The sequence below is a fragment of the Podarcis pityusensis genome, assembly GCF_964106645.2.
Source record: "Podarcis pityusensis genome assembly, chromosome: 9".
NCBI classification, from domain to species: Eukaryota; Metazoa; Chordata; class Lepidosauria; order Squamata; family Lacertidae; genus Podarcis; species Podarcis pityusensis.
The window spans coordinates 5,196,319-5,217,877 of NC_138034.1; the positions used below are offsets into that span (position 1 = coordinate 5,196,319).

Sequence of the window (21,559 nt, forward strand, 5' to 3'; positions counted from 1 at the left end):
ATTTCCCTATCTCCCACAAATGAAATGAAGACAATTTTCTATTACACCCAGATCCAAAATTGATAAGGGCCACTAGGGGCCAGATAAAGTTTTGTAAACCGCTATGAGGTATTTTAAAATCAAGTGTTGTATGAAATAAATTAAGTTGTTTCAAACGACTGGACTCCTCCAAAGTTGGTTATTCCTAGTCTACCCTAAACAACAAATAAAAAGGAGAAATATAGATATAGATGATTTAATACTCACTGTTATGTGATTGTAAATAAGCTGTGACCACCCAAAGAGGTCAGCTAGTCTGTAAAAGGCTGCCAACTTGCATCTCAACAGTTTCTCGCCCTTGTCATAAGCAATTGAATCTGAACCCCTGAGATCATTCACAGGGGTCACCATGCCAAGACCTGGGGAAAAGGAAAGACATGCCCAATATGGTTTACATCTCTTAATAACAATGTCTAAATGGTGTGGCCATACTCTCCTTCCAACAGGAGGCTAACACCATATCAAGTCAATTCACAATATGAAATCTGAATCCTTTCAGCTGATGCAAGGCACCACACCCGTTTAATGAGGAACTTCTCTTTTAAAACTGAAATCTACATCTATTCTCTTTCACTGAAGCATAACAAAACCATTCCAGCACTTATTACAACATCTCCTAATTTCCGAATCTTAATACAATAAATTCTTAAAACAAAATTAGAGCCAGTTCTCACTAAAAGAGTTCTTTCAAAACTGCACTGTTTACATTCAATTTTGGATTAGTCCACACTTAGCTTTGAATTCACCAGCTGCAATCCCTATCCACTCCCAAAATATCTGCTGGAACTCACTCATGTTAAGGGCAGCCATTCCACCGTGAGGTGCTGCTGGGTAGACATTTGGAACGTTTGTCGTCATGAAATCTGCAATCTGCTGTAAAGCCAGTAGACCTGTTGGGTTCTTTCCTTTCTTAAATTGTTCCTGGATCATCGATTCCAATTCTTCACAAAATGCCTAACAATAGAATACCATGTTAGACACCGAAATACTGGAGAACCTCAAGCAAATTGGATTCTCTTAATTCGTCCCTTCCACATCTCTTGTCATTAATGCTTCTCACAGCCAGAAGCATCTCTCTAGGAATAATTATTGAGCCTGCTCCTGCTTTTTTGGTGCACTGTCTGAATAAGGGACTTGAGGCAGACGAGACAGACACACAAGTTCTTATCAACATTGTGCCCCATATACTGCTGTTATTTAAACCCAGTAGCTTCATAGCAGCTTGACTGCATCCTGGGATCGGGTGCTCTCATGGTGAGAAGTGAGGTGTCTGGAAGAGGACTCTCCCTTTGTTTAAGGGAATTGTTCCTCCAGAGAGGCTCACCTTGTGTTTATTTCACTGTATTTTAAGGTGCTAAGCAAATACTTTTTATTCTCTGAAGTTTTTCAACAGTTAACTATGATTCTTTTTATTGTTGTTGCCAGTTTTCATCCAAATTTTGAAATTTTGTTAGTTTCTTGTTGTATTGTATTATTATTGCTTAAGCAGCCCTGAGAATATTTATATTGAAGGATGTCAAAAATATTTCAAAAATAAATAACACATTACATCGAGAAGCTTTAACCAACTTATTCAACTGAGAATTACTCTTACTGCAAGTTGGCAGCTCAACACAACTGAGGACTGCTTCACAAAGAGCAATTTTACTACAGAGACCAAACTTGTGTACAACAAACGGCACAGATACAGCATTAAGAAGTAAAGTTTACATTTCGATTTGGCTATATCTTTGTGCTACAAGAACTTGCGGCTTTTGTTCTGTATCACCAGATGCTTTTGTCACAGGTAACTATGTAACCTGTCATTTTCTACATGGAAACTATATTGTACAAGAAAATAATTTTGTATAAAGCAGCCTAGAGTTGCTGAAATTCCTGATACCTTAATGACACCAGAGCTAAATGGTTTCACTCCACCTCCCACCCCCCCAATTTTGGTTTCAGCGGCAATATACACAGAAAACATGGATGCTTGCTGGAATGAGACCATAGCTGGGATTTATTTATGTCATTCACTAGATTTCTTAGCTGCCTGGGCAATACACAGCATAATTAAAAAATACAATAGAACTGTAAAATGCAAAATGCTATTATGATGCTTTCACCATCAGGAAGCCTTTCCCAATGATATTTCATCGTCCACTGTAATATATCAGCCTGAACTTGATTGAAACTTGGGATTTGGAGGACTCCAAGGCAACAAAAGTACTTGCCACCGCAAAAAACAAATGAGTAGCTCCTGTGTGCCACAAACATACACAATGTGCCTTAAGACATTTTGAATTCTGCCCCACAACTTAATGCTGCCTTTTTGAGGAAATGTTTAAAAAAACTGATTTTTTTGTTAGCTCTCTTCTAAAGTCATGTCTAAGTATTTATCCTTACTGGGCTTTGAAGGATCATGGACACTCTCTTCTTCTGTTCCATCATATTGAAATCCTGGCGAAGGTCAGGAGCCATGTTCCTCTCTCGCAAGTACTCTGGGTTATTTTCATCCACTCTATCAAAATACCTCTCCTTATGAGGGGCTGCTGGAGGTGGTGAGGTTACCACCTCTGCTCTAGATTCACCATTCATAGCACCTTTTCAGTGGTTCTGTGGAATAAAAATCAATCAATCAAAAGTATTCCAATTAATTCATCTGCTAAAGTTTAAATGAATACACTGGCCCCTACCCCTTTTCTCCACTTTATCCTTCAGTGGACATAGAGAGAAATAAAAGTTGTTGAATAAGGAAACAAAATCAGAACATAAGCATGATCACTGCAGATGGTGACAGCAGTCACAAAATTAAGAGACGCCTGCTTCTTGGGAGAAAAGCAATGACAAACCTAAACAGCATCTTAAAAAGCAGAGACATCACCTTGCCGACAAAGGTCCTTATAGTTAAAGCTATGGTTTTCCCAGTAGTGATGTATGGAAATGAGAGCTGGACCATAAAGAAGGCTGATCGCCGAAGAATTGATGCTTTTGAATTCTGGTGCTGGAGGAGACTCTTGAGAGTCCCATGGACTGCAAGATCAAACCTATCCATTCTGAAGGAAATGAGCCCTGAGTGCTCACTGGAAGGACAGATCGTGAAGCTGAGGCTCCAATACTTTGGCCACCTCATGAGAAGAGAAGGCTCCCTGGAAAAGACCCTGATGTTGGGAAAGATGGAGGGCACAAGGAGAAGGGGACGACAGAGGACGAGATGGTTGGATAGTGTTCTCAAAGCTACCAGCATGAGTTTGACCAAACTGCGGGAGGCAGTGGAAGACAGGAGTGCCTGGCGTGCTCTGGTCCAGGGGGTCACGAAGAGTCGGACACGCCTAAACAACAACAACAACAATACTGGTGTTAAATTGTTTCTATAGTTCAGAGCCCAGCTTCTGCTCTTGAATTCAGCAGGGCTTCTCTCCTTTCCCTCATTCTTAACTATCAAGTCACAGAGGACACAGCTGAATCTTTTTAACTTCATTAGACCTAGTCCCTTTTCAGCACTCTTAAGTTTTGTGTTTCATATTTTTATGTTGTAACCCGCCCTGTGATGGTTGCCAGCCTTTGAACAAGTCAGGATTCAAAGCCAATTCAAACAGGGATTTAGGATACTACGTTGCTCCAGGATTTCCTGGGCAATTCTTTTCATAACTGCTTATTAAGCCAATAGAATTGTTCAAATTGGGCAATTAACTTTTATGGGTCTTACAAGGTTCTAGTCTTAGATGTCTAAGAGGCACAGAACAGCTGATCCTCCAGAGCAGGGTTTCCCAAACTTGGGTCTCCAGCTGTTTTTGGACTACAGCACCCATCATCCCTGACCACTGGTCCTCCTGCTAGCTTGGGATGATGGGAGTTGTAGTCCAAAAACAGCTAGAGACCCAAGTTGGGAAACCCTGCTCCAGAGCATCAGAGATCCTGCTGGCTTCTGCCAGGCAGAAGGTTCAAAGTGTTTTCCTTCCAACCTTCTGCCTGGTAGAGCCAGCAGGACCAAAGATGGGGCTTTAAGATGCCATGGATTCAAAGCCTATACAACACCATAAAACACTGTGGCTTACTTCCGGTGGTAGCTTCCAACCTGCTAGGGCAGATCTTGGTGTCTCCAGCACAGCAGGGCTACACACCTCCCACCAGTAGTTCTTCTACCACCCCTCCCCATCAACTTCGGAGGTTGAGGACTGTGTCCTTAGAACATAGCCACAACACATTACACACTATTATCAGAGTGCACCAGTATCTGAACAGGGCTTAGAATATGGCTTCTACTTCAGTATTAGAGTAGTTCACAGTGATCAGTGTTATGTAAAACTATGTTGTTGTTACATTTCAAATGGGGTTTTTTTGGTTGTTGTATATATATTGCTGGGGGCGAGGGGTTGAACAGTTTCTTTATTGTCTATCCTTATCATGCTTTCATTTCACTGTGTTCTTTCCATTTTGGACATTTGCGGCTAAATTGAAGGGGAAGCTGGCACCATAACAGGAAGCCAGCAGTCAATAAAAGAAATCAGTTTGTTAGCAGACTGTTCAAAGATCAGAACACGCTCCAATTTAATGAATGGGGTTGGCACCACTGGAGTGCTTTGCGAGGATTAATGCAGAGAACCCAGTTCTCAAAGCTCTTATACTGGCAGGAACTGCAAGAAACAAACCATCAAAGAAATATGCAGTGCAGTTGTTTAAAAGATGACATCTCTGTTTTAAATCTGGGACTCAGTTAATTACCAATCCTATTTAAGAGGGTCCTTGTAGATGAGGAAGCCACCATATTAAAATAAAGATGGCAATCCTTGCTTTCTTGGCAGAGAAGCCATAGGAAAATTAACAAAGGAGGGTGTGAGAAATGAGGAATTATGAAAACTTCAGTAATAGCAATATTTTTATTATTTGCATCCTGTCCATCTGACTGGATTGCCCCGGCCACTTGGGCTGCCTTCCGATGTTTTCTAAAAGTCATGTAGTTTTTAATGTCTTTGACATCTGATGAGAGGGTGTTCCACAGGGTGGGCACCACAACTGAAAAGGCTCTCTCCCTGGTTCCCCTGTAACTACACTTTTTGCAGTGGGGTAACCTCCAGAAGGCCCTGGGAGCTTGACCTCAGTGTCTAAATGATGGGGGCGGAGACGCTCCTTCAGGTATACATGGCTGAGGCCCTTTAGGGTTTTGAAGGTCAACACCAACACTTTGAATTGTACTCGGAAACGTACTGGGAGCCAATGTAGATCTTTTAGGACCGGTGTCCCAGCGGCTGCTCCCCGTCACCAGTCTAGCAGCCTCATTTTGGATTAGCTGTAGATGGTATCATCCACATACTGATGAACACCCAGCCCAAACCCCAATGATCTCTCCCAGTGGTTTCATATAGATATTAAAAAGCAAGGGGGAGACAATGGAGCCCTGAGGCACCCCACAAGAGAGCACCCAGGGGTTTGAACACTCATCTCACCCCACCACTTTTTGGACATGGTCCAGGAGGAAGGAGCAGAACCACTGTTTAACAGTGCCCCCAACTCCCAACCTTCTGAGACGATCCAGAAGGATACTGTGGTCAATAGTTCTGATTAGAAAATGTAATTGGTTTCTCCTATCTGCCCACCCCACCCCACGATCTTTCAGAGAAACTCCCTAGCTTCCTGTATTTCCAAACCTTTGGAATGTAAGGTAATTAGCACAACCAATTTTAAAGCCTTACTGATCCTCATATTATTGCCTCATTCATGTTTGCCAGAAATGAAGGAAGTAACACTTTCCAGAACAGAGAGGGGCCGTAACCATAGTGACCTTGGCAAGGGCTGCTGTGGACTGCTATCAATGGAGTTTACTCCCACATTAGTGTGTAAAGGGCTGCAGTGCTAAAAGGAATGTGGTGAGGAGTCAACACTTGTAGCCAGAAACGGCTGAAAGAACATTTTAGGACCGAGAGTCTCAAGTGAAGAAAATCTGGCTACATGACTGAATATCAAACCCTGATTATTAAAAAAAAAACAGTTTTTCCAAGACCTATTGGCAGAGCACTACAGTGCTTTAGGCTGAAAAACTACTTGACTTACTCCCAGGTAAGTAGATATAAGACTGCAGCTAAAGTGGACTCCAAAGCTTATGAAAATGCACAACAAAAGGACTGTTAATTTTATAATGTGACAGATAGTTCCTGCTTCTTAAAAAAACTTGCCATTCTTCTTTCACATTTGCAATGATTGACAGCGAATTAAAATAGATATGTTACTGGACAAAATCCATGCATTAAAAAACTGGAGTTTTAATAAAACTCTTTACCACTATCCCTAAAAAACGTGAAAGAAAAAAAACCACTGAATCACAACTAATTTTGTTTTAAAATATGTTCACATATTCCTTAAACTAGAAATAGCTGAATACATAACTTCATTAAATCAAATTAATGTATATCTATAAAATACATTGGAGGACAACACAATACCAGTATATACTAGAAATTGATAGTATAACGCTGGAGATTGTTACCCACTGAGTATTTCCTCAGCTGGTAAAAAAAAAAAGGTAAAGGACCCCTGACAGTTAAGTCCAGTCACAAAGGACTCTGGGGTTGTGGTGCTCATCTTGCTTTACAGGCCGAGGGAGCCGGCGTTTGTCCGTAGACAGTTTTTCCGGGTCATGTGGCCAGCATGACTAAGCCGCTTCTGGTGAAACCAGAGCAGCGCACGGAAACACCGTTTACCTCCCTGCCGGAGCGGCACCTATTTATCTGCTTGCACTTCTGGTGTGCTTTCGATCTGCTAGGTTGGCAGGAGCTGGGACTGAGCAACAGGAGCTCACCCCATTGCGGGGATTCAAACCACCGACCTTCTGATCAGCAAGCCCAAGAGGCTCAGTGGTTTAGACCACAGCACCACCCGTGTCCCTTCCTCAGCTGGTAGATGTGTCCCAACATAGTTTTCTGGCAAATAACTTTGGGCTTCATTAGCCAAATTATGGACACTACATTTTAATGAATCCCTGCTATTGTATTAATTGGTTATTTGATGGATTCAGATGCCTAATTAGAACATTGATTAGTACTTCTACCAATACAATTTGTTTTTCTAATGAAGTGTTTCTGCCATCACTGCCAGGTGCCTCATTGCAATCCTGGATTTGCATCATGTCATGGTGGGGAAAGAAGCAAAATAGAAGGCAAGTTTGAAAATGGTGGTTCTAAACAACAGCAGGGGCATGAATAATGGAGAAAATGTAGTGATTTTAAACAATGGCAGAAATGTGACTAGAGTGAGCCGGGGGTGACACTGAGCGTGAAAGTGGGATTGTGCCTTCCCACAATCATGTATATCACTCTTAGTACAGTATGTTGTCTTCAACATGAAATTCCAGATTCAATGAATTTAGAAATTATTTTATTAACAAGCAAACATCCATACAAACACAACATCCAGCAACTAACTGAACATGCTAGCTGACAGGCCTGCTATTAAGATTCACCTGAAAGATGCAATAAAGTTCAGTATATGAGAATGAGGGGGTGAAGAAAGAAGGCTACAGAATAGAAAAGAGGCAGCGGCATAGAAATGAAGGCAACCTGTGAGCAAGGCAGAGTTGATAAAAGGGAGGAGGAGGAGTGTGAGTGCAGAGTGGTTGCGGTCTCCACAACGGAATGTCTATGCACTTTTTTGTGCAGTAACATTATTTTTGTTGTTCATTTCTATTCCACTTTATATTTTAACGAAAAATCTCAAAGCCATTTACAACACATTAAAACATCAAATAAAACAATCCAGAATAAAATAAATTCGAGCTTCAAGGAAAATATGTCAGATCCTTCTCTTAGTGACATTTTGCCTTCCCCGTATTTCTTTACCTACTTAATTTATAGAGCTGCCCCACAGAAGAACTATTCTAGGTAGCCAGTGTGGTGAAGTGGTTAAAGTGTCGGAATAGGACCTGGGAGATCAGGGTCCAAAACCCCACTAAGTCATGAAGCTCACTGAGTGGCCGTGGGCCAGTCACAGCCTCATAACCTATCTCACAGGGTCATCGTAGGGATTAACTGAGGAGGGGAATGAACCATGTACTCCTTGGAGAAAAAGGTGGGATATAGATGCATATAAACTCTTATAGAAATGGATCTAAGCTCTTCGGCTCACCTGCTTAAGAAAACTGGAGGGGCCAGCCAGATGGAGATGTCAGTCGACAATCTGGCATCCAGAGATCTCCACATGTTTACATGCACGCACATGTATGATTTGCAATAAAATAAGAAAAACCTCTTTTAAGAAAGCCTCTGAATTAAAGAGCATTTGCCCTTCTAAACCAACAGCGTAGATAAAATTTATGCCTTAAGGGGAAAGATCTTCAATTTCTGTAGCATTCTACTTAGGCGTTTTACTTTCAACAAGAGACTGTTTGAAATGCAGCCTCCCTGCGCCTTCAAGCCAAAAGCTCCACCCTGAATGAAGGCCAAAAAAATGATATATTTAAAAACTGACAAAGAAAGAGAAAAGATTAAGTTACAAGGCTTATGTTCTTTCCAGACATGGAACATGCATTTTAACACAATACAGATGTGTCAAAGCATTAAGTGTGTGCAGTAACATGTAGCCGAAGTTAAGGACAATTATAAAAGTTTCAATTTGAAAAGAACATGGAAAAGTTTCAAGAAAGTAGCCACTGCAATTTTCAAATGGTACTGTGATGAGTATGAAGAGCTGTGCTAAAAAGATCAGAGTCGATAAGTGTATTTGGGGAGGGAGAAGGCTTTTAAACAACCAGTCTAACTTATACAATAATAAAATAATAAAATTCCTTCCAGTAGCACCTTAGAGACCAACTAAGTTTGTTACTGGTATGAGCTTTCGTGTGCATGCACAAGCTCATACCAATAAGAAGGTACTCTCTAAGGTGCTACTGGAAGTAATTTTTTTATTTTGTTTCGACTATGGCAGACCAACACGGCTACCTACCTGTAACTTATGCAATAATAGTTTAAACCTGTTAAAGGAGATAGTAATGGAAGACACAGGCCATGTTTGGATAGCACACAAAGCACAGGTTCTCAAGTTCTCCCAACCACTCCTCCTGCGCAGTAAGGAAGAGGAGTCTGAATTAGGCCTGCCATATGTCCAATTTTTCCTGGACACTTCCTCTTTTTCAGGGGTAAATTTTCTGTCTGGGTAGATTTTTAGAATTTGGCAAAATGTTCAGAATTTTTGTTGCTGTTGTTGTTGAAGTGTGAGAAAGGAGGGAAACACCAGGAATCCGCACCAGCACCTTGCTGTTGTGGGTGGGCAGCGCAGCCCCCACTAAGTCCCCTCCCAGTCTCACACGCGAGCAAGAAAGGTGGGCGGAGGGTAGGTGGAGAACAATGAAGCTGGTGGGCCTCATCCCACCTCACGTTGACTCAGCCAGTTCCTTCCCTTCCCATAATTGGTTCTGCTGCTCTGCCAGTTGTGCCTCACACCTCAATTTACCCTCTCTTCCTGCCATCTCTTTCTCTCCCCACCCCCCAGCTACTGTTAGGATGGAGGTGTGCAAGGCAGTTGGGTAGGAAGGAAAGGGGGGTCAGGGACACCATCCGCTGCTCTATCTGATGGCATTCAAGTTAAAACGAGGAGCAAACAGTGCCCCTGAGCTTCAGGCAACAGAGGAGCAGCTGCCTGCTGCAAGACCGCATGCAATCTTATGCAGAGGGGGCTACATGGTGCAAAAGTAACTACTCCATTGTCTATTGTCTGGGCGCTATAATAGTGCACTAAAGTGGCAGTGTAGAAGTGGCTGTCAAATGTATCAGATGACTTGCAGCCTTTTTGAATAAGCTCTGCTGTTTTTTAGCCCGGGGTGCGGTGAAAACAAATAGTTGTGGCCTCTTAAGCAATAAGCAGTTGTTCAACAAGATCTTATCTACAAAGTGCATCTGAAAGTGACACACCATGAGGTATTTGCTAATATTTGTACCAATATAGGAGTTTCATATAGGGTACCAATTGTTTGTATTATTTTATTGTTGAAAGTTAAGAACATTGCTATTAGCAATATATCACAGCTTCTATAGCCTACGTGTAGTAGGGGCATTTAAAATGAGAGTAGTCATAGCAATCCATAGTTAAAAGTATAAGCCGGCAAATGTGTCCTTTGTTTTGCTCTTCAAAATATGACAACCCAAAATGCTTTCATGCTTTGTTAACTACAGCTTGCCATGCCATCCACACCTGCAACTAGTAACAAACTCAGTTTAAACAAGCCAGCTTTAGAAATCATCATTAGCTAGTTTCAAATTAATCTGTTACTGTTCAGGTTTTGCAAAATCACATGTCAATGTGGTGTCAGGCCCTGCATGCTCTGGCAGGGGAATGAGGTGAAAGGAGGTTTTTAAGTTTTGCTATTGATAGTTCAAATTTTTAAAAAGCTGTGGACATAGGAGAAACAGAGCCTTTCACTCTGTTGAACAGGAATACCCAACATGCTGCCCTTCAGATGTTGCTGGACTACAACACCTATCACACCTGGCCACAGAGCGGATGGGCCAATCCAGTCAGATGGGTGGGGTACAATAAATAAATAATAATTATTGGCCTCTGCTGGGGTGGATGGGAGTTGCAGTCCAACGGAGGAAACACACTGGCAACCCTTACTGTAGGATAATGCTCGCTCAGTTCTCTTAGCTATTAATTGAAGCAAGCAAGCATCCAAAGCTTAAAAACAAGGCTTCTTTCTAAGGACACCACACCCAGGGCCCTGGCTAAAGATTTTAATTCTTTTTTTAATGGAACATCTGGCTGTACTATGAAGCAAAGTGCCTAATCTCAAGCTGACTGCCACCTAGAATGCTTTTGCTGTGGGTGCTCCTGCAAAGTGAACTAAAACAGGTGGCTACTAGGAAGAGGGCCTCCTTGGTGGTGACATTCTGGTAAAACAAAAACCAAAAGCAAAAAACAAAAAAAACCAACAACCCTCCCCAGAAAGGCTCATCTACCGCCTTCTTTTGGACACAGATGAAGATTTCATTCCCCCACTGTAAATGCTAACTACCAAAAGCCTGGTGCCCAAAAGCTAATAATGGTGCCAGTTTACTACATATAGGAAAGAATAATTGCAGTAAGTTATTTTAGTTAATTATTCTAATCAAAGATGTTTTAAAGATTACTATAGTTAAAACGCAGACTACACATTAAAAAGAAAACACTTAAGAATGCTAATACAGATTGGGTATAAACCACAAACTAACCCAGTTCAATTAGGAACCAAGAGATTTCCTCCACTAATCCAGGGGATAGCAGAGTTGATCTATGCTGGTGTTACCGGCTAATAGCTTCTTTGTATGCTGAACAGTCTCTCCACTCAGTTTCTGCATGTCAGCCACCTATGGTCAGGTGCACTCTCTTACCTTCTGTAAGGCAGAATGCAGTATTATGCATGAAATATTTGAAAAATAGAGTAGTTATGTTATTCAGGGGCCCTTTTCTAAATGTCCCCCATTTTAGAGATATGACAGTTGGCTATTAATATCATTTGGCTATCTCCACATAGAAATAACTGCAGCCCTAGGATTCGTTTAGCTTCTGGCAGTGCAACATCAACTGTCCAACACCTAAAGGGGCTCCTGTTCCTCTCCCTGGAAATAAACCCAACAAGCCATTCTCCAGCTTCACAACTGCAGGGTCCCTGCCTTCAGGTCCACAAGTTTCATTTGGGAGGTATGTGTCTGTGCAGAAAACTTACCAATTGAATTATATGGAATTCAAATTGCAACGCAATAAAAAAGCAACAAAAAGACAATTAAAAACCTCACCACATATAGAACAGCACATTACAACTGATACAACAGGCAGGAAAAATCAATTCAAGTCTTTAAAGTGTATATGTTTATGCAGCTAAACACCACCGCTTATAAGCAACCAGAAGGAACCTGAAGCCTCAGAGTCAAAGAACGAAGTATTCGACTGGGTGGTGGTGGAAAGAAACAGCCCCAAAGTAATTCAAAGACCAAAAATGTTCAGAGTCTGAGAAGTGAAGGAATCCTTAAAAGTGGGAAAGGGAGAAGATAAAAATATAAACTAGTACAGTACATGGAACAAGAAGACGAGTTCTGTACGTGCAGAGGTATGTGAGCACACAGTACAGACAAGCATCTCATTCTCTAGATGGAACATTTCCATTATTTTTAAAATGTCCTCGGGCATAGATGCATTGCAAGCAGTCATCAGTGGACAAATAAAGCAGTTAATGTTCTGGGCTTGGGGACAAGCGCAGTCACCCACTCCCCCACAAAATAAAAGGAGAGGTAAGAGATGCACCTGGAGAGAAGCATCGGAAACGAAGCATGCCTCAGTGAGCACTGGATGCTGAGCAACTGTGGGAGGCGGGAAAGGGGGGGGGTGAAACAGCTGAAGGGCCCGATCCCTACTTCCAAGGTTCGGGGGGGGGGTGTCCACCACCGTTTCTAACATAGCATGCTACAATACATCCAGAGCAGGCCCACCCATGCAGTGTTGCCCCGCTGACTTGGAGACCCCCGAGATCTGCAGAAGCACACAAATTCTTTTAGCAAAGGAGGGGGGGAGAGGGCTGGAGCTGCTGCCGCCGCCGCTTGAGCCAGGAGTGCAGGCACTTAAGCAGCTTCCCAACCAGCAGGCCCAGTGGGGGACCCAGCTCTGGCCCTGGGAAAACGGACGCGGGACATAGCTGCGGAAAGTGGCGGGCCAGCCCCCTCCTCCTCCTCTTCCTGCGGGGAGGCTCCCCTCCCTCGCCTGAAAACACGCCAGCTGGAGGAAACGCCGCCACCCCCCTGCTGGGGGGGGCACAAAAAAGAGGAGGTTGCGCGACGGAAAAGGCGGGCTACAAGCATAACGGCAATAACGGCGCGACGGTGCCCTGACTCTAGAGCAGTGTTCCCCAACCTTGGGCCTCCAGCTGCTTTTGGACTACAATTCCCATCATCCTTGACCACTGGTCTTGCTAGCGAGGGATGATGGGAGTTGTAGTCCAGAAACAGCTGGAGGCCCAAGGTTGGGGAACACTGCTCTAGAGCATCTGCCGCTGCCAGAAGGGCTTCGCTCGTCGAGCGGCGGCGGCGGCGGCGGCCCCGTCTCGGGGGGGGGGGGTCGCTGCAGAAGAGAGGCCGCCCCACCCCCTGCATTGGACGCGACCCGAGCCTGCGGGGCTCCCTCGGCGCGCCGGGGGGGGGGGCAGAGATCCCGCACAGACAACGAGCATTTCTTGGTGGGGAGGGAGGGTGGGTGGGAGGAGTCACCTGTCGAGCAGCGGAGCGGGGCGCCCCCCCCTCACCCCGGACGAGCCGACGCCGGAGAAGGGTCGGCGCCCCCCCCCCCTCGACTCGCCCCGGCCGGGGGGGCGGCAGCTCCCTCCCTCCCTCCCTCTCTGTGGGGCCGCCCCCTCCCGAGCCCCAGGGGAGGCGAGGACGCGGCGAAGGCGGCGGGCTCTCCTTTACCTCCCTCCCCTGAAGACGAGGAAGCGGCCGCAGCCCCGGACGGATCCGCCACAGACGCGCCTTTCGCAGCCGAGCCGACCCCAGACGCCGCCGCCGCCGTCGCCGCCTCCCCTGCCCGCCCTCTCTCCGCCGCGCCAGGGTGCGGCTTTGAAGGGTCCGCAGGCCAATAAGCGCGGCAATCATTGGAGCGCGCCCGCGTCCCGAGCAAGCCGCCTGCTCATTGGCCGCTCCTGCGGGGAAAAGGCCCGCCCACCCGCCTTCTGGGATCGTAGACTTAGAAAGGAAGACTAGGGAGTCCGCGCTCTGCTGCGGAGATGCCCCGGGTCCTCTCGGGGGCCATTTGCTAGAGCAGGAGGCGACAAAGGGAAGAACCCGGGATTTTTAATCCGGCGCAGCAGCTTCTCGCCCACGCCTTCAGGCGAAATGTTGACGTGAAGGCGGAATTTTTTTTTTTTTTTTAAAGAAACGAACTACCTCCTTAAACGTTGTTTTTTTAAAGTAATACCCGGCAATTAAACTGCAAGCACAGGCGGTGGGTGGGTAACACTCTGCAGCCTAATGCAGTGCAGTGGAAGCTGTGTCTAAAAATGGATTTTACAAAGCTAAACACAAAAACAATAAAGGAGGCATACTAACAGAAAAGAAACACATCGTATTCCCTATGCAGTGGAAGTTAGTAGTAGCAGCAGAATTTATTACCCTCTCTTCACCCTAAGGTCCCAGGGGTTACAACAATCAATCAATTAATGTTATTTTCATTGTTATTATTAGAAACAACTTTAAAACAATTTACGATCACAGAATAAGGTGTGAGTCTTACAAAGTATACACCCTAAGGATTAAAAGCCAGGGCAAAGAGGTGGGTCTTTGGCATTTGCCAAAAGCTGCGTAATGAAGGTGTCAGATGACACTTATGGGGAGTGAGTTCCATAATTTAGGGGCTGCCGCAGAGAAGGCCCAAACCCAAGCCGCCGCCACCCCATTGCATTTATGAGTGCAGAGGAACTACCAGGAGGTCCCTGGCTATTGATCTTAACACCCAAGAGGGTCTGTAAGGGAGGCGGTGGACTTTCAGGTATGTGGGGCTTGAGTCATTCAGGGCTTTAAACACCAACATAAGCACCTTGAATTGGGCCTAGAAACAAACTGGCAACCAGTGCAGCTGTTTAAAACAGGAGTTATGTATGAAGCCCCACGGGACACGGGTGGCACTGTGGCGTAAAACACAGAGCCAAGAGCTCGCCGATCAGAAGGTCGGCAGTTCGAATCCCCACAACGGGGTGAGCTCCTGTTGCTCAATCCCTGCTCCTGCCCATCTAGCAGTTCAAAAGCACGTCAAAGTGCAAGTAGATAAATAGGTACTGCTCTGGCAGGAAGGTAAACGGCGTTTCCGTGCACTGCTCTGCTTCACCAGAAGCGGCTTAGTCATGCTGGCCACATGACCCGGAAGCTGTACGTCAGCTCCCTCGGCCAGTAAAGCGACATAAGCGCCGCAACCCCAGAGTCGTCCGTGACTGGACCTAAAGGTCAGGGGTCCCTTTACCTTTATATGAAGGCCCAGCCACTAATCTGGCCAGTGCATTTTGGAACAATTGAAGTTCCTGAGTTGTCTTCAAGCGCAGCCCCAAGATGTGGGTAGTACAACAAAGAACCAAAGAAAAAGTAGCAATTGTCATAATGAGCAGAACATTTTAGGCAGAAGAAAGGATGCTATGCTGGCTGAGTAGTAGGAACTACCAAATCTAACCAGAATTGCAGTTCGTTAGCTCACTCACAACACATTAGTCATTGTTTTAGTGTTTTTTAAAGTGTTTAAAGTGCTTGCTTTCTTGCCAATTCAAAATTTCAGTGGATGGTGAGTATACATTGTCTTGATTATTACCCAATGGAAATGGACAGGGTCTTAAAGGATATAAGGTACCAGTGGCTTCCAACAAATTTTTCACAGCACCTGTCCGGCATCCTGGACTGAGAATGGAAGTCATGACATCTGCAGTGGAATCCACAACTGTCCATAGTATCTCAATAACCATGGACTGTTGGTGGACTGATGGACTGGGGTGGCTGCCATTGTGGCAGTGGGTGGCAAAGAAACCACACATGAGGAGGAGGTTGCTGGTTTTGTTTTAAAAGCACCTGACATGCAGTTTTTGAACAGGGCAACTAATATTTAAGACTGTAAAATACCTATACGTAATCCATTTGTCTTGGATATTGGTTCTCTAGAATGTGTCTCAACTATTTCCACATGACTTCAAACATCAAGCCAACACTTTCTTTTCATTGTAAACTAATGCTAATACTTCTCCTTTCCTGTTTGGTCTATTCCTTTTGAATAGGTTATATGTCTGTTACCACATTCCAGTCATGAGTTTCATGCCACCAGGTTTCCATAATGCCTATGATATCATGTTTGACATCCTGTATTAAGAGCTCAAGTTCATCTTGTTTATTTCCTATGCTCTGTGCACTAATATAGAGGCAACTGTAACCATAAGCCATTCCCTCCAGCTGCTTCATTACTGGTTTTTTCTTGTATATTAGCAGGTTCCTGTAGCACCACCCCAGTTTCCTGTCCATCAATGAAGTTATTATTCCCAGTACTTGGTGTCCCCATCCTCTGAAATATTGTCTCCCTCATCCTGAGGATTCAGTTTAAAGCTCTCCTAATCATGATGTCATATGTTTGACAGGTGGCTTGTTCCACCCACCTGTCCTATTTGTCCTGCCAAAGGTCCTTCATCCTTTGCCTATTGTGGGGTGGGTGGGAGGCTTGGTGAGATCTAAGGGGATAGGGGAGTTGGCAAGCTGTAAGGGGTGGGGATGGCAAGGAATAAGCTAGGAGTGGGTGGCTTTTCTGGGACATAGGCAGTTTGTGAGCAAAGTGAGTGGGAACAGCAGCCACTGGTGCTACAATTAATATGCTGGTCTTTAAAGATGCCACAAGGTTATATACCCAGTGCTTAGGTAGCTGTGCTCCCTTGGGTTGAAGATTTCCAAAGACTTTCTTCAAAAAGGAAAAAATGTGTTTCCTGAATATTTTATATAAGAATAGCATACAACAGTATTTTCTTTATACTTGAACAGGATTAAATTAAAGTTTGGTGCATATGTGGTTTGTGTACACATAACTACTATCTATGTTAAGTAACTCATGCTTGTTATATATGACCATGACTTGAACCATTTATTCAGTCTGATGCACCGATTTGGTTATAAGCATCTTTGAAGCATCTGCATTCAGCACTTGGGGCAGAAAGTCTCCCTTACCTTGATACGACACAACTTCCACAGAAATGCCTTGCCTTCAAGACATACATGGCACACATGTCTCTTGCACAGCAAAATTCTAATGGATACATTGTGAAAGATGTAGTATGGCACTGTTGACTTAATATTGAACCAAATAATTATACAGGAACCATCATAAATTTATCAATACAAATCACAGATTGAGAAATCTTTATATAAACCCTGTTCAGTAGAGTTCTTCTTTCATAAGAGCCATAGTTTGTTGGTATAGTTCTTACAATATAAAAATAATGAAATATAGGACATTAAAAACCCTTATTTTTCACATTAATTTGCATGTTAAAAACAAGTTGCCATTCTATTTATTCATTGGGTTAATACTTATGGTTAATCATATGGTCAACACATTTCTTTAACTTAACTATTTGGTGATAATATCAAAAAGTGCATATACGTCAATATTCCTGGTAGATTTTTCCAAAATTACAATTTGGCATCAGCTGAATTTTCACACAGTTACCCTTGCACAGAGGTGCTTTGTAACTCATTAAGCAGAGCAAAATACAACAATATTGTGTGATGCGTGTAAGAGTGAGAGAGACTGGTGCTTACTTTGACAATTATAGTGAGGGTCTAGAGGCCTAGGGGGTCCAAATGCCCTTAAAATATCACAGTTGTGACAAAGCAAAAGTGACAAAGCACATTCATGCATGGTTTGTATTATGGTGGAGTTTTGTGTTATTTATAGCTAAATTATAAACTATTTAAAAACTTTGTCAAGCACCAGTGATGAGTCAAAAACCAGCCAGGAAAACACATAGCAAGAAGCCATTAGTACTTTGCTTCTAGACATGTCTCTTAGTAGCTCTGTTAGTTGTCCATATGACCCATTCAGGTTAGGAGGTGTCTTCAGCCCTCTTCTGAAATTGGTCCAGACTCTTTATGAAAAGCACAGGGGGAGGGGGGGAGGGATATCAGTCTATAACCATTCATTAATGAGGAAGATCAACAGTTGTGTCCTAGGATTCCATAACTGTGCTTGGTGTTAGAGCGAGAGTGGATTAGGTAGGTCTGTCACCTGGGTCCAGAATAGCCGTAAGGAAATTTGAGGACCAGATTACGGTGGCTGGGCAAGACATGGCTGCCGTAGTGCTCAACCAGACTTCCAAGGCTTAGAAACACAACATCTGCCTCCAGGTAAAACTTTGAGTCCTGTTGCGGAAGTAAAATGGACATCTGAAGTCACTGACCACCGCAGGAACATTCTATGACAATACAACAGACATACAACTCAGAGCAACTTTGACATACTGCAAAACATAACTAATTGGCTAAACTCCATGATGTTTGCAAGCCTAATTCTGGTTAATGTTCAGATCAGAATACTGTATTTCCTCCCTTCAAACATAAAAAAGGTAAAGGACCCCTTAAAGTTATGTCCAGTCACAGACAACTCTGGGGTTGCGGCGTTCATCTTGCTTTACAGGCCAAGGAAGCCGGCGTTTGTCCGCAGACAGTTTTTCCAGGTCATGTGGCCAGCATGACTAAGCTGCTTCTGGTGCAACGGAACACAGAAACCAAAGCAGTGCACGGAAACGCCGTTTACCTTCCCACCGGAGCACTACCTATTTATCTACTTGCACTTTTTGGCATGCTTTTGAACTGCTAGGTTGGCAGGAGCTGGGACCAAGCAAGAGGACGCGGGGATTCGAACCACTGACCTTCTGATCGGCAAGCCCAAGAGGCTCAGTGGTTTAGACCACAGCGCCACCCACGTCCCTTTCCCTTCAAACATACGAAGACCTAAATCTGAAAAATCAGATGAGGCCCTTCTACATCTCCTTATACAGTGGTACCTCGGTTTTCGAGCGCCTTGGAAGTCAAACGTTTTGGTTTTCGAACACCGAAAACCCGGAAGTAACTGCTTCGTTTTCGAACACTTTTTGGAAGCCAAACGTGCCACATGGCTTCCATATTGAGTTTTTTGCATGTAAATGCTTCCAGAAATGCATGTTTCAGTTTTCAAACATTTTGGAAGTCCAACGGTCTTCCAGAATGGATTACGTTTGAAAACCAAGGTACTACTGTAATCCAAATTCTGTGGAGGAAGATTAGTTTAGAAGCACAGTGAATATTATTTTAATCAAACACATAAAATAGAAGGGAATAGTTGCAAACCATGTTTTTACCCACCTGTTGAAAGATTCTGTAGTTTCTCACTTTCCCAATAGATTCATCCCATACAACCAATACCTTAAAGGAGGAGGGAAAAATCAAGATAAACACCTTACAACACCAACCATGTCCCAAACATCTTCCCAGTTGGTATATTGTGAACAAAATTATTACAATTTGGTTTATTACCTTGCCAGGATTTGTGGATGAATTCCTAATACAGAATAATCCGCTTTTCGGGTGTCCTGTGGGATTTTCTGATCTGAACATCCTAAAATTGTAGGAAAATACTGAATTGTTACTTTTTTGAAACAACAAAAACAAGCTTCAATATGGCAATCGCAACAAATCTGCCAAATGAATTCTCAGCAACAGCACTCATTTTCAGAACAGGTTAAAGATTTGCATAGCCACTCAGAACACGGATATTTGAGGAAACCACAACATGCCCATTATGGAAAACAGATACATACTGCACATCAGTGAGAGCAATCTAACCTAATCATAAATTGCCACAGGATCCCATCTTCAAAGCTCTCGGCACCCAATAATCAATATTACAATAGTACATATCAGTATGTATCAAGTGCCCAGAATTCTGGTTTTCAGCCCTTTTCCAGCAGCTATTTCCCTTCAGTTTTCCCTCCCTTTCTCTGACTGGTTTTTGCAGCAGGCACTAGGAAATATCGACATACCACAACAGCTTGCAATAAATGTATTTTACCTTTCAACTTCAAGGGAATCAGAGGTGTTCACAAATACTGAATTAGGCAGCTCAACCTGTATGAAAAAAAGGGTTGTCAAGCCAAAAGAATAAAAAGAGTACAATAGGTAAATGCCTATCAAAAGCAACTTTATGATCACACGTGACCACACCCATCTGTGGATCAAGCCCAAATCACACACATAGGGAAGCATATGTGACCTCAGGGCAACATTAAGAGAGTTGAATTATGAGTTGGCAGTTCATCAACCCAAGTTTTTTATTACTATATGTCTTCAATGCCAAATTACAGGAAATGCAGAATACTGCCCCTAAGATAATAAAAGGCAGATGCCGCAGTACCAACAATTCTGTAACTTGACTTAGCACTCAATAAAAGCCTGGCAGAGTGCCCTCTTTGTGCCAGGCTTGCGGGAGGGTGAGGTGCCACCAAGCATGGGCTTGGGGCTGCTGCTGCCAAACTCTGTCCCTCCTCCGTGTCTCTTAGGACTGTAATCACCACGAGACTCTGTCTGCAGCCACTTACAGAATCAACATCCTGCATACATCTACCAAATGCTTGGCCTTCCCCCCACCCCACTTGAGTGGGCTTATCGTGTGGCAACGGTTCACAACCGGACTTGCTTGGCATTGGTAGGATCTATTGTCCAGGGTGCGTAAGGGTGGGCTCCCTGCTTACCTTCTGGAGCTAGATCTTTAAGGGGCTTGAGGCTGTGGACTCAAAGCCTGAGAGATGGCTAGCCAGCCATACCCTTCAGGTCAACAGTGGTGGTCATAAGCCATTTGCCACTACTTACACTTGTGATTACTTTCTTGCCCTAATCTGCTACTTGCTGCAAGTACAAGCCCACATTTTCAAACACTATGGACTACATACTTGAATACTGTGACACACATTACAACATTACTACCGCATCGATTTTCCAGATGTTTCTGGATTACACCTCCCATCATCCTTGACCACTGGCTATCCTGGCTGGGGCTGGTGGGAGTCGGGTGTCCAACAACTTTAGACTGTAAACTGCCCTGTGATCTTCAGATGAAGGGTGGCATATTTAATAAATAATAATAATAAATAATACCACTGCAATTTTTTGATGCAAAGGCAATGTCATGGTGAGCTGCATGTGAATTTAGTGTATACTCCTACTTTACAAGTGCTTTTGCAGTAGCCACTCAGTAACATATGAAGCCGTTCTGCTTGTTTAAAGATCATTAGATGATTTGCCCATCAATTCCAAATACAAGGTATATCAGGGTTCTGGTATTAGCCAACAGGATAGGACTGTATAAAGCAGAGCAATCTTACGGAATGAGCTGCCTTACCTTTTCATAGTCACCATCGGACTCTTCTCCAGATAAGTCTGATTTTGAAGGCAATAGTGGATTCTCAAATGAGGCAACTCGGAAACTTTGTCCGTCTGGAGAAGATCTTCTAGGAGAAGCAGAGTCTAAACTGAAATTAGAAAGGAAATATTACATCATTAACAGATTACGTAAGGAGATTCACATATGCCCAGTGCTTCATATGAACTGAGCCTGGGATAGATCTACTGAGTCTTCATAACTGAAGCATATGAATTGAATAATGCAATGCTGTAACACTTGTGGCTGCACACAGCAGGCAAAAATTGGCAAAAGCAGACAAGTCGCTTTGCTCACCATTGTTGATCTTCCATTGAGAAACTCCCAGTAAAACTTCCAAGGGACCCTAGAATGCCTGGGAACAATGTCTGAAAGCTAACTATCTTAAGCCATTCCAGATGTTTAATTAGCATTAAAGGTAAAGGACCCCTGACAGTTAAGTCCAATTACGAACGACTCTGGGGTTACGGTGCTCATCTTGCTTTACTGGCCGAGGGAGCCGCAGACAGTTTTTCTGGGTCATGTGGCCAGCATGACTAAGCTGCTTCTGGCGAAACCAGAGCAGTGCACGGAAACACCATTTACCTTCCCGCCAGAGTGGTACCTA

General features: G+C 43.7%; 2 protein-coding genes across 8 annotated transcripts in view; both read right to left on the reverse strand.

Annotated features, from left to right (window-relative positions):
• ADD1 (adducin 1) overlaps window positions 1-13,595 on the reverse strand; it is a 52,303-nt gene extending 38,708 nt beyond the window's left edge. For 4 of the 6 annotated variants that reach the window (XM_081019925.1, XM_081019926.1, XM_081019923.1 and 1 more), the window contains exons 1-4: window positions 13,437-13,595; window positions 2,425-2,634; window positions 831-993; window positions 247-398 (exon numbers count right to left, since the gene is read on the reverse strand). In XM_081019925.1, coding sequence (XP_080876051.1) covers window positions 247-398; window positions 831-993; window positions 2,425-2,616 — 507 coding nt within the window. In that variant the 5' untranslated portion in view covers window positions 2,617-2,634; window positions 13,437-13,595. Of the gene's footprint in view, window positions 1-246; window positions 399-830; window positions 994-2,424; window positions 2,635-13,238; window positions 13,258-13,436 lie in introns of those variants that run through there. The other 2 variants (XM_081019927.1, XM_081019924.1) reach the window with 2 other exon arrangements.
• A 3,217-nt stretch (window positions 13,596-16,812) lies between these two features.
• SH3BP2 (SH3 domain binding protein 2) overlaps window positions 16,813-21,559 on the reverse strand; it is a 28,397-nt gene continuing 23,650 nt past the window's right edge. For both annotated transcript variants that reach the window (XM_081020037.1, XM_081020038.1), the window contains exons 9-13: window positions 20,914-21,043; window positions 19,588-19,643; window positions 19,053-19,134; window positions 18,882-18,941; window positions 16,813-17,900 (exon numbers count right to left, since the gene is read on the reverse strand). In XM_081020037.1, the coding sequence (XP_080876163.1) occupies window positions 17,763-17,900; window positions 18,882-18,941; window positions 19,053-19,134; window positions 19,588-19,643; window positions 20,914-21,043 (466 nt within the window). In that variant the 3' untranslated portion in view covers window positions 16,813-17,762. The remainder of the gene's footprint in view (window positions 17,901-18,881; window positions 18,942-19,052; window positions 19,135-19,587; window positions 19,644-20,913; window positions 21,044-21,559) is intronic.